At 43.5% G+C, this 15,684-nt stretch overlaps 1 protein-coding gene across 1 annotated transcript in view; it reads left to right on the forward strand.

Annotated features, from left to right (window-relative positions):
• The first annotated feature begins 12,458 nt into the window (after positions 1-12,458).
• LOC126176203 (beta-alanine transporter-like) overlaps positions 12,459-15,684 on the forward strand; it is a 503,717-nt gene continuing 500,491 nt past the window's right edge. The window contains exon 1 of the mRNA XM_049923347.1: positions 12,459-12,785. Coding sequence (XP_049779304.1) covers positions 12,459-12,785 — 327 coding nt within the window. The remainder of the gene's footprint in view (positions 12,786-15,684) is intronic.

Below are 15,684 nucleotides of genomic sequence, written 5' to 3' on the forward strand. Positions count from 1 at the left end.
ATAGCTTTCTTAAGATTGCTTGGTTTCGCTCTTAGATACAACTCAAGGTCATCAGCATACATATGATATTTGCAATACGTCAGAACGGATGACACATCATTGACATACAGAGGGAAGAGTGTAGGACCTAATACTGAGCCTTGGGGAAGGCCTGACACTACCTGCGGCCATTGTGATTTTATATTCCCGGACAGAACGCGTTGCTGACGAGACGTCATGTATGAGCGAAACCATTGCACTGCACTTGGTGAGAAATTTAGACCGCTAAGTTTGGCTAGTAAGATGTCGAAGTCGACAGTATCGAATGCTTTGCTGAAATGTAAGAAGCAAATGATAGTCGCTTCTTGTCTGTCCATGGCAAGTTTCAGGTCATCAGTGCAGATGTTGTGCTTCGATGTTTACGGAAACCTGATTGGTATTCGTCTAGTAGGTTATTAATTAGGTAGTTGGTGAGCTGGTCATGGACTTTATATTCTAAGACCTTTGATAGTGCAAGAAGAAGGCAGATGTGGCAGTACTCAGAGGGTGATGTGGCGATATCATTTTTAAGCAGTGGCTTAATTGGTCCCAGTTTTCAAGCCTCAGGGAAAACACTTGTAATTAATGAATCGTTGAAAATGCTTGTTACAGAGGGCAGTAGTTGATCAATAATAAGTTTTACTATCTGGATAGTGATACCATCATGTCCAGTAGATGCTGACCTAATCCGCATTGTGGCTTTCTTGACAGTATTGCAAGTGACGTGCTGTAGATAAAATTTTTCTTTGCTACAGTCGTTCATCGCCATGAAGTGATCAATAATTCTCTGTTTTTTCTAAACCGAGACTACGGAGAATTTTTCGCAGGATAGCTGGTCTGCATCTATTGTCAGCTAATGTACGGGCTTGCCTGAGCTTAGCGTTTCTCACCGCTTGACTGATTATGTTTCGTTTCTGCTAGTATACAGTATGATTTTCCGGGTTAGGTGTATCTTGTATGCTCGATGTGCAGCGTCTCTCAGATTCATGAGCTGTTTTAGTTCATCAGTCAGCCAAGGTGCAGGTTACCTTTTTACTTTTCTGGTCTTTATTGTAGCATATTTGTCATATAGGTGAGTAATTTTGTTTGTGAAATCCTGGAGTTTGTCGTTTATGTCCGTGAGGGGAGTAGAGGTCATCCACCAAACTATTTCTTGTGCCTCAGTTTCGAGTTCAGGAAAATTTATGCGTTTGAAGTCTCGGTATGTAGACAGTTTTTGTTTCTTTCTAGAACATTCTAGTGAATATGTCATGAAAATGATGTCATGGGCAGACATGCCAGGCGTAGATATTTGAGTGGTGCGGATTATTCTGTTTGGAGATTTCATTGCGAATATATCTATGAAAGTGTGACTGGTAGTCTTGTGATGAGTAGGTGCCAGCTGAAGTAGCGTCATATTAGAGGAAGAAAGCATCCTCTGAAATTTCCCAGTGGAAGGACTATTGCGCGGAAAATTAATGTTAGTGTCACCTGCCATAATTACGTGTTCATATGACGATTCGAGACTAGAGACGGCAGTTTCGAAGCAGGCGAACCTACCTACTTTAGGAGGTTTGTAAAGGACATATATTAAGCACTTCCTGTTAAGGGATTTGATCTCTATGAATATATATTCCTCTTGCTTATCTACATTGTTGTCGGATGTATGTAGTACAGTAGGTGACAAATCAGAGCGTATGTACGGCCCTACTCCGCCCCCTCGTCTGTTGCATCTGTCGTGCCTGAGAAAGATATAGCCATCTAGGTTTACGGAAGTTGTAGGAATACTTGGTTTAAGCCAAGTCTCTGACAAAAGTAGTACCTGTATATAAGTAGTTTGAAATATATATTTGAATTCGTCGAAGTGAGCTGGCAGAGATTGGACATTTGCATGTGCAATATGCAGCTTGTTGAGTTCGGATGCTGATTGCCCGAAGAGGCTGCCGACAGATGTTTGCTGGTCGTGGTTAGCGGTGACAAGAGGGTCTGGCATGAGGAATGCCGAAGGCATGTGAAGGGGTGGGAGGGGGGGTGAGGGGTGAGGGAGTGTCCTCTCAGTTCTGTGAAGTGGAAGCGGCCGGAAGGGGAAGGGGGTGGGTCCCTGGGGAGGCAACGGGATCTGCGGCCAAGGTCAGCGAAGTCTGCAACGGTTCTTGAAGTAGCCGTGAGCTGGCAGGGAAGGAATTTCGCTAAACACAACGGGAGTAATCTACACGTAACGGCAGAGTGTGATATTAATTGCACTTGTGAGGATAACAACTAAAGAATAATGGTGGGTTGCTAATTAAAGATGGAAGTGAGACTACCTTATGTAATAATTAACAAAATTACATGAGAAAAACAATTAGAGATGAAAATAGTTAAGTGGAGAAACAAAAAGTTGATAATACAAATAATAACAAAATTACATGAGAAAACAATTAGAGATAAAAAATGGTTATGTGGAGGAACGAAAAATTTGATAATACATTGGTTAACTTGTGGTTGACAGTGTAAACAATATAAACATACAGGTTAGTGGCAGCAAGATTAGACATGATTTAGCTTCTTAAGCACAGGCTTTCGAGTTCATTAACACTGCAAATTGTTCTCTTTCCGTTTTCGGTCTTAACCATTATCCTGCCGTCATTTGTCCATAAGTTCTGTAGCCCAAATCTCGAAATCATGCTCTTCAAAATGTTTAGTCTTTCACAGGTCAGATCCTCGCGTACTGTCAGACAGGACTTCGCGAGATTCTTCGTTGCTCTGAAGATTTCAGATCTTTTCCTATAGGACACTAATATCACTATTATAGGTCTTGGTTTTGTAGAACCTGGCGACCTACGACTCACTGTATGACTTCTGTCAATGTCACTCAGAGTCACCTGCACGCCTAGCTTTTCTTGGACAAGGTTTATCACAAGTTCATCTGTGTTCTCTCTGCTGCTCTCTGGAATGCCGAACAGTCTGAGATTATTGCGTCTCTGATATTGTTCGAGCTTGTCCGACTTCTCGATCAATTTCTGTTCGAGCAGTCCTGCTTTCCCCTCACTTGCTTTTAACGATGTGTCCAGTGCACGGATCTCGCTCACATTCGCCTCCAGAGTGTTCTGTATTTTGTCCGTCACTGCTGCAGTGATGGTTTGAACAACGAGCCCGAGCGTCTCCTTAGCCTGCAGCACGGCACTCACCTCAGCCTTCACGAGTGCGGCGATGTCAGCGATGCCGGGCGGAGCGGCCGCAACTCCCGGTGTGGACACCACGCCAGCGCTGTCGCCGGCCTGGCCGTTGGCTGCACTGCGCGTTGTTCGGCGATTTTCCATTTTAAGTGCGACTCCGTGTAACTGGTGCTCAGTATGTGATGTAAAATACGACACTTGGCAGTAGATATGCGGCTTTAGCCTATGTAGACTAGCCTAACTGCTTAGAACACCTCCAGATTTCACGCAAACTTGCGAGCCAAGCTAACGCACGTCACTCACTCGCCTCCATGTTTGAGCAACTGCCCTTTAATCGCATTAAACCACTATGATCCACGTCAGTATGCTCGAGAACTGGCAGATGTGATGAACTGTGATCATTCCATTACGCGGTGGCATTTGCAAGCAATGGGGAAGGTTCTAAGCATGTCCTAAGCCAAAATAGCAAGTATGATCAAGATGCCATACGTGTAAGTCTGCCCGTGCACAACACCGGCCATACTTATTCTGTATTGTTACCGGTGACGGAACAGCAAGGTAAAGAAAAAAGTTGTTGAGCCCAAACAAAGACCCGTGTTCTTCCACAAAAATAATGTTCGGCGGTGGGTGGAACAGCGACTTTGTCGCGTACTACGAATTCCTTCGTCGATATGTAAACATCACAGCTGACATTAATTGTCAACAGCTAAGACTCCTTGCACACGCAGTTCAAGAACAAACTGCATGAAGTGATGCTACTCCATGACAAGATTCCCCCACATTCTGCTACTCTGACAAAAACACTGTACAGGAATTGGCCTTGAAAGTTACTCTGCACCCGCTTTATGCACCTGCTCTTGTACTCTCAGATTTTCACTTCTCCGAACTCTATAGAACACCCTTCAGGATGCGCTCCGAAAATGGCTCGACGAGTTTTTCGCCTAAAACCAAGAGTTCTCTACAGTCGCGGAATCATAAATTACCACAATGTTGGTCGAATGTTGTAAATAATGAAGGAGAATGTATTACTAAAGACTAAAGTCTCCGTTATGTGCATCTGTTGTGTTTATAAATTTCTGGAAAAACGATATGAACTTATGCTCCAACCCAATAAAATGACTAATGTGCGAATTATTTCTTTGTAGCGACAAGAATGCTATTTTAATTGTAAGTTACAAAATATTCAAGTAATTAGTAGTTCTTATAGTTGTTCATATCGCTATACTGACGTTAGCTACGTTAAAATACCACATCGTATTTAACTCCGAAAAACTCAAAATTTTCACTGTTACGTAGTATTTTACTAAAAGCTGCATTGTTACTTCATGGTCCACATGCACATGCCCACATTCTCGTTACTCAACTATTTCGCCTGGATACACTAGTCAATAAAAAGGGCATATTGGTGCAGTTATCACCATACTGTGGCGTATGAAGTGCGAAATCATAAGGACTCTTTACTGTATGCCATAGGTAGCAATTACACCACTGACAATTTGCTTATTCGTGGAAGTATGGGTTTATTGCACATAAATGAATTTTATGCTGTGTGAGGCCGTTACAAATATGGCAGACTGGGAATTATACTTACCAGTGAGTGAGAAAATGGTGATTGTTGGAGACAATGAGAGACATTGGTGTTCATGGTTGAAAACACTTCATAATATTTCACAGATTTTGAAATGTATACTGTACAAGAAACTAGATCACGGGTGCAATCTCCAGCTAATATAATAGTTTCAGTTTTCTCTCCAGCAACAGTTCTTTGATGGTTCCTTCTCCCTCACTGGACAACTATCGCAAAACCTAACTGAAAGAAGTGAACGTTGCCCATGAAGAGCTACAGCATTATCGACGTTCCTGCCACCTCCTCCATATACGTAAACCGTTTCACTTTTTTCTTTCGTTTTAATAGCCTGCAGTGTAGCTAATAATGCACTCGTATTACGTAAGAACTTTTTTATGAAATGAGGGACGACGAGCACGCTAATTATGAAAGAATGAATGTTTCAACACAGCTAATCAGAGAAAACCACAAAACGTATACACGTTTGTTTTCATGTTTTTAATCCACTGCTCTGTTCTCGAGATAATAGCGTTTTGTACCTCAATTGTGTTAATTGTCGATTACAGCGCCATCTCTCACGCATCGTTACATACAAACGTTACGTATTTTTTCCGGTAGAATCCAATTTCAGAATAAAAGTATGATGTTCCTGCTTAAGATTTCAAAGTTGCTCTCCACCCCACCCCTCCGTTCCCCTCCCCCACTGGTGTCACCGGATTGCATGTAAAGAAATACTGAACACGTATTTTTCCATTTTTGAATCCGACGCGTAGTTTGTGAGATTACTCTTCGTCTCAACATTAAAAAAGTTCATCCTGGACATTCGCGTGTTACTTTTCTTATGTCTGTCATTCTCTACCCAGAATGATAGAAGAGCCGATTTCTATTCAGCCAAATACAATCTAGCTGGTAGACGGTCACAGTGGGTCCCCTTTTTTCCAGACGGTTACTGCGAACTGGTAGTGATTTTGCCTGTCATCGGGTCCAATTCGTTAGAACTACAAACCAGGCCAGCTAATAGTCAGCATCTTTTGTAAGGGGATTTCACTTCTGAGACTTAGAATAGATCTAATCCCTTCAAAACATCGGTTTGAACAGGAACGTGGCATCTACCTTTTGTGGAAAGGGGTAAACGAATGACACAAAACTATCATTCGTGGAGTGAGAATGTGGAGCAGGTAATTTACCGAAGTCATTAATTTAGTTGTCATGTGTAGCTTACATGCCTTAGGTGTAACACCCAAGGCTTGTATGAGTAACTAAAACCCTGTCCCATGCGATCCTGCACACAATAACAAAAATGTGTCGGGGGGGGGGAGGGGGGGAGGGGGGGCTGTTATGTTAATCTTCAATAACTTGGAGCCCAAATAGAAAAATCTCACTGTTAAAATAGGCTGTTACAAATTTAGATTGGTGGCACAGATTTTCCAATTAACAGTCATCCATCCTAGTGGTATTAGTACGTTTCACGAGTGTACGCGTGACCCTTTGCGACGAGCTTGTTTGACAATTCAGCGATACCGTATCTGAACAAAAACCATTCGTGCTCGAGAGATTTAGTCGGACAGATTACATGTTTACCTTTCGCTTGAAACGTTCACTCAGATTTATGGCGGACCACATTATTTATACAGTATCAGTCACGTTGCGGGTGATAATTGTCTCGCAACACGACACACGAGTTTGGAACTTTCATCACCGAAATAAATCACGAGTACCGAGCCATGTGAAATACACAACATCCATGGTAAAGACTTTAGTTACTTCCTCAAATAAAGCAATTTACTTTTCGGAAACATTATATCGGCACTGCACAAGACCTGCTCAGCTCAATCCGAACCACAACACTTTACGATCGCGTTCTGTGCTCTCCAAGGAGGCTACTATCAATTATCGCGAGAAAAGGTGGTGATAGAGCAGTACACTTACAAGTGGGTAGCAGTAATTGCGAGCATGAGTGGAGCTGGTTCAGTTTTAGATATAACTGTGCATGATTGTGTGACGGCAAAAGAAAAGAAAGTAGTATTCCAGTGTGTCAAGAAAAGGTCATCTCTTGAGTAGCCAGGCTAATATAGGCATTCCTTCTTATGGTAAGCCGTGAGCAACATGCAAGTCCCTGGCGAGCCGGTACAAATAATATGTTTCATGAAGCTCTTTGTGCAGAATAATCTATGACTCTTGCAGTGGATGTGGCAGCTCTGCACTATAATTAGCATGTGGCTAAAGTCTTTCGATTGCATAACAACAAATATTAGTCATTGATGTACAACCTGTCAGTTAGCCATACGAGGATAATCATTGTTCATGCTCACTATATCATTGTTGACAAACGTAAACGACAAGACATCATATAGTGATTAGTCACTTTCATATGAACACTACTCACCTGCTGGTCACTGTGGCCGAACGGTTGTAGGTGCTTCAGTCCGGAACTGCACGACTGCTAGGGTCGCAGGTTCGAATCCTGCCTCGGGCTTGGATTTGAGAGATGTCCTTAGGTTAGTTATGTTTAAGTAGTTCTAAGTTCTAGGGGACTGATGACCCCAGATGTTAAGTCCCATAGTGTTCAGAACCATTTGAAACATTTGAACTACTCATCCGTATCTGATCAGTCAATGACCGTTCAACGTAGTTCGTCTATTTCGATACTGTGTCCAAAGTGTGTTATCCTATCTGTATTTTCCTTCTCCCACTGCACTCTCTCAGTTATGACGTAAGCGATTAGCAGCGCTGTTAGTATGCATAGTGTTTGTCTTAAGCAATAATTGTGACACAGTTTCAACTTATCCTCCAAGAGCTTCATATTTATCGCGCTTCTGCGGTTATAGTGTTTTTTCTTGAATTTTTGGAAATAAGTGTAACAGAAAGGAGTACATCAAGCCCTAGTTTAACTAATTTAGCCATACATTACAAAAAAGAAAGATGATTACTGGTAGAGAAGGAATCGATTGGACATAGCTGGATAAAGACGTCCGCCATGTTGTTTGCTATGGGCGAGCGCAGAATGGTGCTGGTGTTCGTAAACTGACCCCCACTCTTTGGACCAGTGCTCTATCATCAAGTTAACTTGGTAATCAAGGAGGTAGCTACTGGGAAGACCTCCTAAGTGCAGCTCTATCAGTTGAAGCTTGTTAATCAATGTACCTTCCGTTCTTGCCAGGGGATCTTTCAGGTTGAGCAAGGAAAGTTGAGCCGTGGCGGGTCCCATGAGAGCGCACGCATGATCCTATTGGTGCTACTTGTACTGGCTCCCGTTATGTCATCTTCGCTGGGTTGTGTGTTCCCTCTGGGACTGTGGCGTGTTGAGTGGTGCGTCAGACACGGAGCTGGACGAATGTGCCGGAGTTCTCGGCGTCCTGGCGATTGCAGCGAGTTAACAACATTGATTATTGGGTCATGGAGGCCCGCGTTTTCCTGTAGCGTTGACCTTTGCTTCCGCATAGAGCGGCGCCCGTCGCTTGCAGCCTGGCTACAGCGTGCATTAGTCAATTCTAAAATAGGCCGAGATGTATTGAACAACTTGTTAGCAGTCATGAGCAGCAGGGCAGCATTATCCTGTTTCTACCTGGATCCCTGAAGCTATTGACCTCCTTGGCATTTGCTTGACATTATCTATAAAGACTGTTTAATAAGCACTGTACTTAAGGACTGTTAATTCTGCCCGGTGTGAACTGACCAGGAACCCAGTTTCCTCATGCCTTTCGGTGACCCCTTTGGAGCTATGTTTGTCAATCTCAGGGTATCTGTAAGCGCCAAGCAAGTACTTTATAATGTTAATCTTGTGCTTGGAATCATGGTTTGTTATTATTAACTATTTGGTGCTACTGATTGTAATTCCTGTTTGTTGTAGACCTCAATCCCTTTCTGGGGTGAGTTATTGGATTTGGCCCGTAACTAAAATTTTGTGCACCCATCTTAAATGTGTGCACGTATGGATCATGTGCTTGCACTTGCACATGCTCTTTCTCCGCGTTCTACAGTTCAATCGGCAACCTGCCTTTTGGTGCATATCCCAATTAGAGTGTCTATTAGCCCATAAGAGGCCCAACTAAAGGTATTCCTTGACCTCTTAAATCTTATTTTGAATTGCTGTGTAATTACTCTTTTAGATGACCTCGTACACTGTTTCTTGTTATTGCTGAGAAGGTTAACCTGCCATGTGTGTGAGCGGACCCCTGCCATATTAAAATTTTAATAGCTGAATTTTTAATTACTTTTTTGAGTATTGTTGTGTATGCTAAATTTCATCAAATTGGTTTTTTGTCTGTTGTTTAGTACATGTAGACAGCCTTTTATCGGCAGCGGTTGACGCGTTACTGCTGTCCGTGGTAGGGACACGTTTTCCTTCTGCTTCGGTGGCTTACCCCACATCGTATGAACCATAAGTGTTGACAGGCCATAGGCAACTCAGCGAATCTCTCATTCCAGCCTCAGGTTGAGTTGTTTGTTTTTATTCTTTGGGTTTCGTGCCACGACGGAGGTGTCACTGGATTAGGAAGTAATTGATTTTGTATTTTTGCTATTGCAAGGTCCTTGTGGGCTTGTGATGAAAGTAGTTGGACAAACTGAGTACTGGGTTTCTTGATTTCTGAAATAATTAAGGGCTTAATTGTCATTACCATTGTACTTCTATTTTAGGGGCCAGCTAGTTTATTTAAGTACTTAACGTGAGATATGTGTAACGGGATTGTGGCCAATGAGAGAAGCACTACTGTTGCTTCTGTCTTACATGTGCGTAGCGTTTGGGTATCTTGGCCGTATCTCGTCTATATGAAGGTGGATTAATCAGTGGTGATGATGTATTTTAATGATTTTTGTTTAGTGTTGGATGAACTTATATTCAAATCCTGTTGTGGGATTCGCCGACAGTTGTGGATGAACTGCGGGGACAGAACGACGACGCAGGTTGATTGCACCTAAAAGCTGCTATCGGGCCACTACTGTGTTGCACAATTGACATTTTCTTCGAGTACTATTTGTAATGTTATGTATTATTCAAATGTCCTTATACGCTATGAATTTAATTGAAAATATGAATTATTTGAATGTATTTGTAAACTCTCAGTTGACTCATGATAGAATCGTTATTAAATAAAAATATTAGTTTGGGAATGATAAAGTTGGGCAACCCTTCCTCGTGTTTTCCTTAAATTAATCCCAAGCTTTGTTCTTGGTATCATATGTAGCCGTAGGAAAACGATGTATTTGTTTCTTTCTGTAGTTATTGGGTTTCATCTCTGAGGGACAGCCGTATCTGAGGGCACGCCGTGCACTACGCACCCAGTTCTACCCACGCGGACATATCAGTTGCTTTTAATACCTATCACACGTTTTTAAGAAAACTATTGGGTGAAAAAATTTGATTTCGCTCGTCTTACTGTCTGATTTCTTTTCGTCATATGTCATACTTACTGCGCTGCATCATATTGAGCGGAACTTTAAGGATTTTGCAGTGGTAAAAACGCATTACTTAAACTTTGGGTATGGTTCATTTTAGAAGATACATTACAGTGAACGGAATTTAGATAATGTACCTAAATTTCATTTGAACTTAATAAGAGAACGATATATCGTTTGGTTCTCAAGTTATTGTTTTCATATCGGATGGTCGTGCACAAGGCGCATCGTGAATCGTGTGGTCATAGGAATACTCGTATATCATAAATGAATCAAGATATCGAAACGATATGGCCGGCCGGAGTGGCCGAGCGGTTCTACGCGCTACAGTCTGGAACCGCGCGACCGCTACGGTCGCAGATTTGAATCCTGCCTCGGGCATGGATGTGTGTGATGCCCTTCGGTTACTTAGGTTTAAGTAGTTCTAAGTTCTAGGGGACTGATGAGCTCAGAAGTTGAGTCCCATAGTGCTCAGACCCATTTTTCGAAACGATATGAGCACATACATTGTATTCACTGAGGCATGGAAGTAACTCGTGCTCAGGAGTCAGAGGTCGGTGGTTCAGGACGTATACAGACTTCCAAGTGCCGCGTGTATGCATTACTAGATCACGTGGGGAGCGGCGTAGCGGGACGTGTATACACGGCCACAGCAGCGAAAGGGTTAATGGTAAAAATTCCGGGAGTGCACATAGCGAATCAAGAAACCTGAAACTTCCTGCTAGCTGTATATCCCCTAAACACAAGGTACATTAAAAAAAAGTGTAACATTCGTAATTTCGTGGCAATACTGTGTAGGAGCGAAATACGGTTGGCAGCGCTGCACATGGCTGTTTTTAAGTCTTGTTGTTGTAGGTCTGTTACGTATTGTTTGGTGCTGTACTGAGTAGAACGTTGTATCGCACAGTCTGTGAATTTAGAGATAGAGAAGCAGCAACATATCTGCATTAAATTTTGCTTAAAACTCAATAAAACCTTTACAGACAGACACCAAGTGATACAGGAAGCCTCCGGTGATGAGTGCTTCAGCCGCACTCGGTGTTACGGTTGGTTCATACGGCTTAAGAATGACCGGACGGAAGTTAAAAGCTGCCCGTCGCCTACGGATGACGCTCATGTCTGGCACGTCAACGAAATTGTGCATGCCAGTTGAAGACTGACTGTCCGAGAGACTGCAGAAGAATGTAAGATTTCAGATGGATCATGTCATGAAATCCTGATACATCATCATGGAATGCGTTGGGTTTCCACCAAGTTCGTCCCACGGCTCAAAAGTCAAGACCAGAAAGACCTTCGCCTCCGAGTCTGTGAAGGGCTTTAGGATCGCGCAAATGGCAATGAGATGTAACTTAAGAGAATCATAACTGGTGATGAGACGTGTGTCTAAGGTTATGATGGTGAGGCCGCGCGGGATTAGCCGAGCGGTCTAGGCCGCTGCAGTCATGGACTGTGTGGCTGGTCCCGGCGGAGGTTCGAGTCCTCCCTCGGGTTTGGGTGTGTGTGTTTATCCTTAGGATAATTTAGGTTAAGTAGTGTGTAAGCTTAGGGACTGATGACGTTTGCAGTTAAGTACCATAAGATTTGCCACCAATTTGAACATTCCTTTTTTTATTATGGTGAGGCCAAGGTTCAGTCTTCACACTGGATCGCTAAAGTGTCTCCAAGACCTTAGAAGGGTCGTCAGGTCCGGCCAAATGCCACAGCCAAGATGATAGTTTTCTTTGACTTTCAAGGATTATTTCATCATGAATTCGTGCCCAGGAACAAGCTGTTAATCGATCATACTACAGAGAAGTGTTGCGACGCCTGCGGAAAAATGTGTGAAGGAAGCGGGCCTGAAATGTGGCAGGACAATTCATGGCTCTTGCATCACGGTAACTCAACCGCACAGTCGTCCCTGTTGGAGAGTGACTATCGCACAAAAAACAAAATAACTGTGCTTCCTCATCCTCCGTACTCTCCAGACCTGGCCCCTGCGAACTTTCTTATTTCCGAAGTTGAAAACCCCTCAGAAAGGATGATGATTCGCTACGATACACGAGATAAAAGAAAATTCGCAGATGGCGCTTGGCGCAATGCAGCAAGAGGCATACCAAGACTGCGTCCGGAAGCGGAAACGGCGTTGGGAGCAGTCTATCAATGGTGGATGAGAGTATTTCGAAGAAGACCATGCACAATAAGTGAAAGGTAGGCTTAGATAAATTTTGTGGATATAATTCCCCAATTTTTCGACCACAAATCGTACGTTGACAATTAATCAAGCTTTCATTATGCCTTATCGACAGTCTAGTCTCCAGGAATGGAGTAGAAACTGTGCAGGAAATAATTGTGGCATCACTATGGGCTTCCAGCACACACCGTTCGAAGGTCTGCCCGGTACCAGGTACCACCTGCCGCCTGTGACACACCGGCAGAGCAGATATACAAGAGCAGAACTGACTGCAATAGCGAAGTACAGAAATCTGAAGCAGAATTACCTAGCTTACACTTCAGTTATTTCACCTCCAGGTGCCCCAGCCGCCGCGCAACCCCGGCTGGCGCGTGGTTCGCCAGCCTGCAGGTCGCTGTGTGACGCCTGCCTGCCTCCGGCTCCGCCGTGGCTGCTCGTCCTGCACTGTGCTGAGCTGCGCCGAGTCACGCCGCACAGTGTTTTTGTGGCACACCACGTGATTAATGGCACCCGGCGGGCTGACTGCCGTGACCGCACAGCCCGCAGCAAGACAGCGCACTAATTACAAATCATAACCGCTAATCTCTTAAGTGCACTTGCACCGGCTTAGCCTGCAGAGCTGTCGCAGTGAATGGCTGCTGTCTCGCACAGGTGAAAATTAAAGGAATCGTCTCTTCTCACATGGAGAAAATGAGAAGCCTCTCACTGAACGTGTTTCTTGCAAACGGATTTCGGTAAATGTATCGCAAAAGATGAACAGAATGACAACATAGAAATAACACGCTGGGTTTGATGGAACTTGACGAAGTGTGGAGCAGTGACAAGCTCTGTTTAAAACGTGATGCGCTGTACTGGACTTGCAAAAATGATACAGAATATAGTTAACGTGATCAACATCAATATTCGACAGAAGATACGCAGCACCTCTGCTAAAGGTACGAGTGACCTTCACAGAAAGTTCCTCTTTCCAGCAAAGCAGCTCTCAATGTGACAACCCCTTTTATGGAAGACTGATGACTGTAGCTAATTTCCGATTAGCATCTAAAAGGTGCACTAGATTTATTAGAGTTTTGTTCTTTTGGGGGTCCACAACCTCAATATTATAAACGAAAACGTAGTTCAATCAGATTATAATTTATTTATTGTCCATGTTATTAACTAATTTCCTCGTCAGTTATTTTCAAGCGCTTTAAATACGTCCACAAAAGATGGTGACATTGTACATATGCATGAAAGGTCTCGTGTACATACACCACCAGAAAAAATTAGTTGGCGCTTCTGTCCGGAACCGCGAGACTGCTACGGTCGCAGGTTCAAATCTTGCCTCGGGCATGGATGTGTGTGATGTCCTTAGGTTAGTTAGGTTTAAGTAGTTCTAAGTTCTAGGGGACTGATGACCTAAGATGTTAAGTCCCTTAGTGCTCAGAGCCATTTGAACCAAAAAAATTAGTACACCCCCTTTTAGAAGTTTCCCATTGACTCAAGATTTATTGTTGTAAAGGCCATGTGGAGTGCATGCAATGATTAAATTTACGGATCAGTATCACAAGCGGCTCTGAGATACCAGGAATTGAGCCGTACTGAAACACCCATATTGGTAGGTGGTTTAGCCTCCACGGGTGGCTGTGCAGACGATGACTGTGGTATGCAGTCGATCGTACAGACGGCGAACACAGCTCTGGGATACGTTATACCACGCCTGCTCGACTTGTTCACCTAGTTCTGTTAGAGTTTGACGAGTTGCACGAGTAACTTCTCATCCCATCGTACCATACATGTGCTCCACTCGAGACAATTACGGATATCACGTTGGGCCAGGGAAGTTCCAGCACGTCTTGCAGCGCACGTTGACTTCCACGGGCAGTGTATGGGCAAGCATTATCCTGTTGGAACAACGCATCACCTTCCTGTTGCAAGAACGATAAAAGAACGGGTGTAACAAAATTCTGTACGTACCAAACGCTAGTTAGCGTCCCTTGCAGAAACACCAAACCTGAAGCTCCTGAGACGCTGGCGCTGGGAGTCGGCGAAAGTGGCAACCGGTGAAAGTATTACATTACGAAATAGGTGGAGTTAAGTACTTCTGCTACTTGCAGATCACGGTGCAATAGTAATTACTACACTGCCCTTCAATTCGTGACGATGACACTTCAGATACGCGTTCAACCATTCCGTGATTTCGCTAAATTGTTCCAGTTAAATGCTGTGACAGCTACTGTTAAAGAGCACAGTCGATTTCCTTCCGCATCCTTGAATCTATCAAAGCAAGTGCTCCGTCTCCACTGACCTCAATGTCGTTAAACCCTAATCTTCCTTCCTTGCGCTAACAGGATGGACTGAACATGTGGTTTCGAGTGATAAGGGGCCAAAGCATGAAGAAACACAATTATTAATTACGATATCTGCACAGACGGTTTAATTTCGTTTGCCTTCCGCTAAAATAACAAAGTTTCTCAACATAGATTTTCTTGAAAAACTGATTTCAACATTTACTAGCGAGATATTTTCTCTGTTCATTTGTTACACAATACTCGTAACATTAATAAATAGTGAAGGTCTTCGAATGACTAGTAGAATTAAAGAAGTAACTTCAGCACATTTGCATAAATATGCTTCCGAAATAATTAGCTTCACATGTGTTGACATAAGAAGCCCACTGGACCCTTGGAATAACAGTACCAATTAGTCTGGACAACAAATGATACAGAACTACGAGTATAACCGAGAAAGAGACACAAACAGAAGAAACATTAACACCATCAAAACACCCGTTAAAACAACGAATAAGGTTTGGTTATAGAATCATCGAGAGATGCCAGTTATACATAGTCACATAAACATGCCTTAGTAACCGAGCGAGGTGGCGCAGTGGTTCGACACTGGACTCGCAGTCGGGAGGACGACGGTTCAATCCCGCGTCCGGCCATCCTGATTTAGGTTTTCCGTGATTTCCCTAAATCGCTCCAGGCAAATGCCGGGATGGTTCCCTTCAAAGGGCACGGCCGACTTCCCTACCTGTCCTTCCCTAATCCGATGAGACCGATGACCTCGCTGTCTGGTCTTCCCCAAAACAACCAACCATGCCTTAGTAAGGAAGACACGCTCTGAAAACTTTTAAAAAGTTACAGCAGAATATAATCTAAATGAGAGCTGTGGGTCAGTACTGCTAAAGCTATGTTCTGCTTCGGTGCTAGCAGAATTATCACGATAACTTAAGGAAAAATATTTTAAACGATTCCCATCTGAGGTGATAAATTACAAGCGTTAAACATGGTACTTAGAAACTTCCTGGCAGATTAAAACTGTTTGCCCGACCGAGACTCGAACTCGGGACCTTTGCCTTTCGCGGGCAAGTGCTCTACCATCTGAGCTACCGAAGCACTACTCACGGCCGG

Source organism: Schistocerca cancellata, chromosome 3 (genome assembly GCF_023864275.1).
Source record: "Schistocerca cancellata isolate TAMUIC-IGC-003103 chromosome 3, iqSchCanc2.1, whole genome shotgun sequence".
Classification (NCBI taxonomy): Eukaryota; Metazoa; Arthropoda; class Insecta; order Orthoptera; family Acrididae; genus Schistocerca; species Schistocerca cancellata.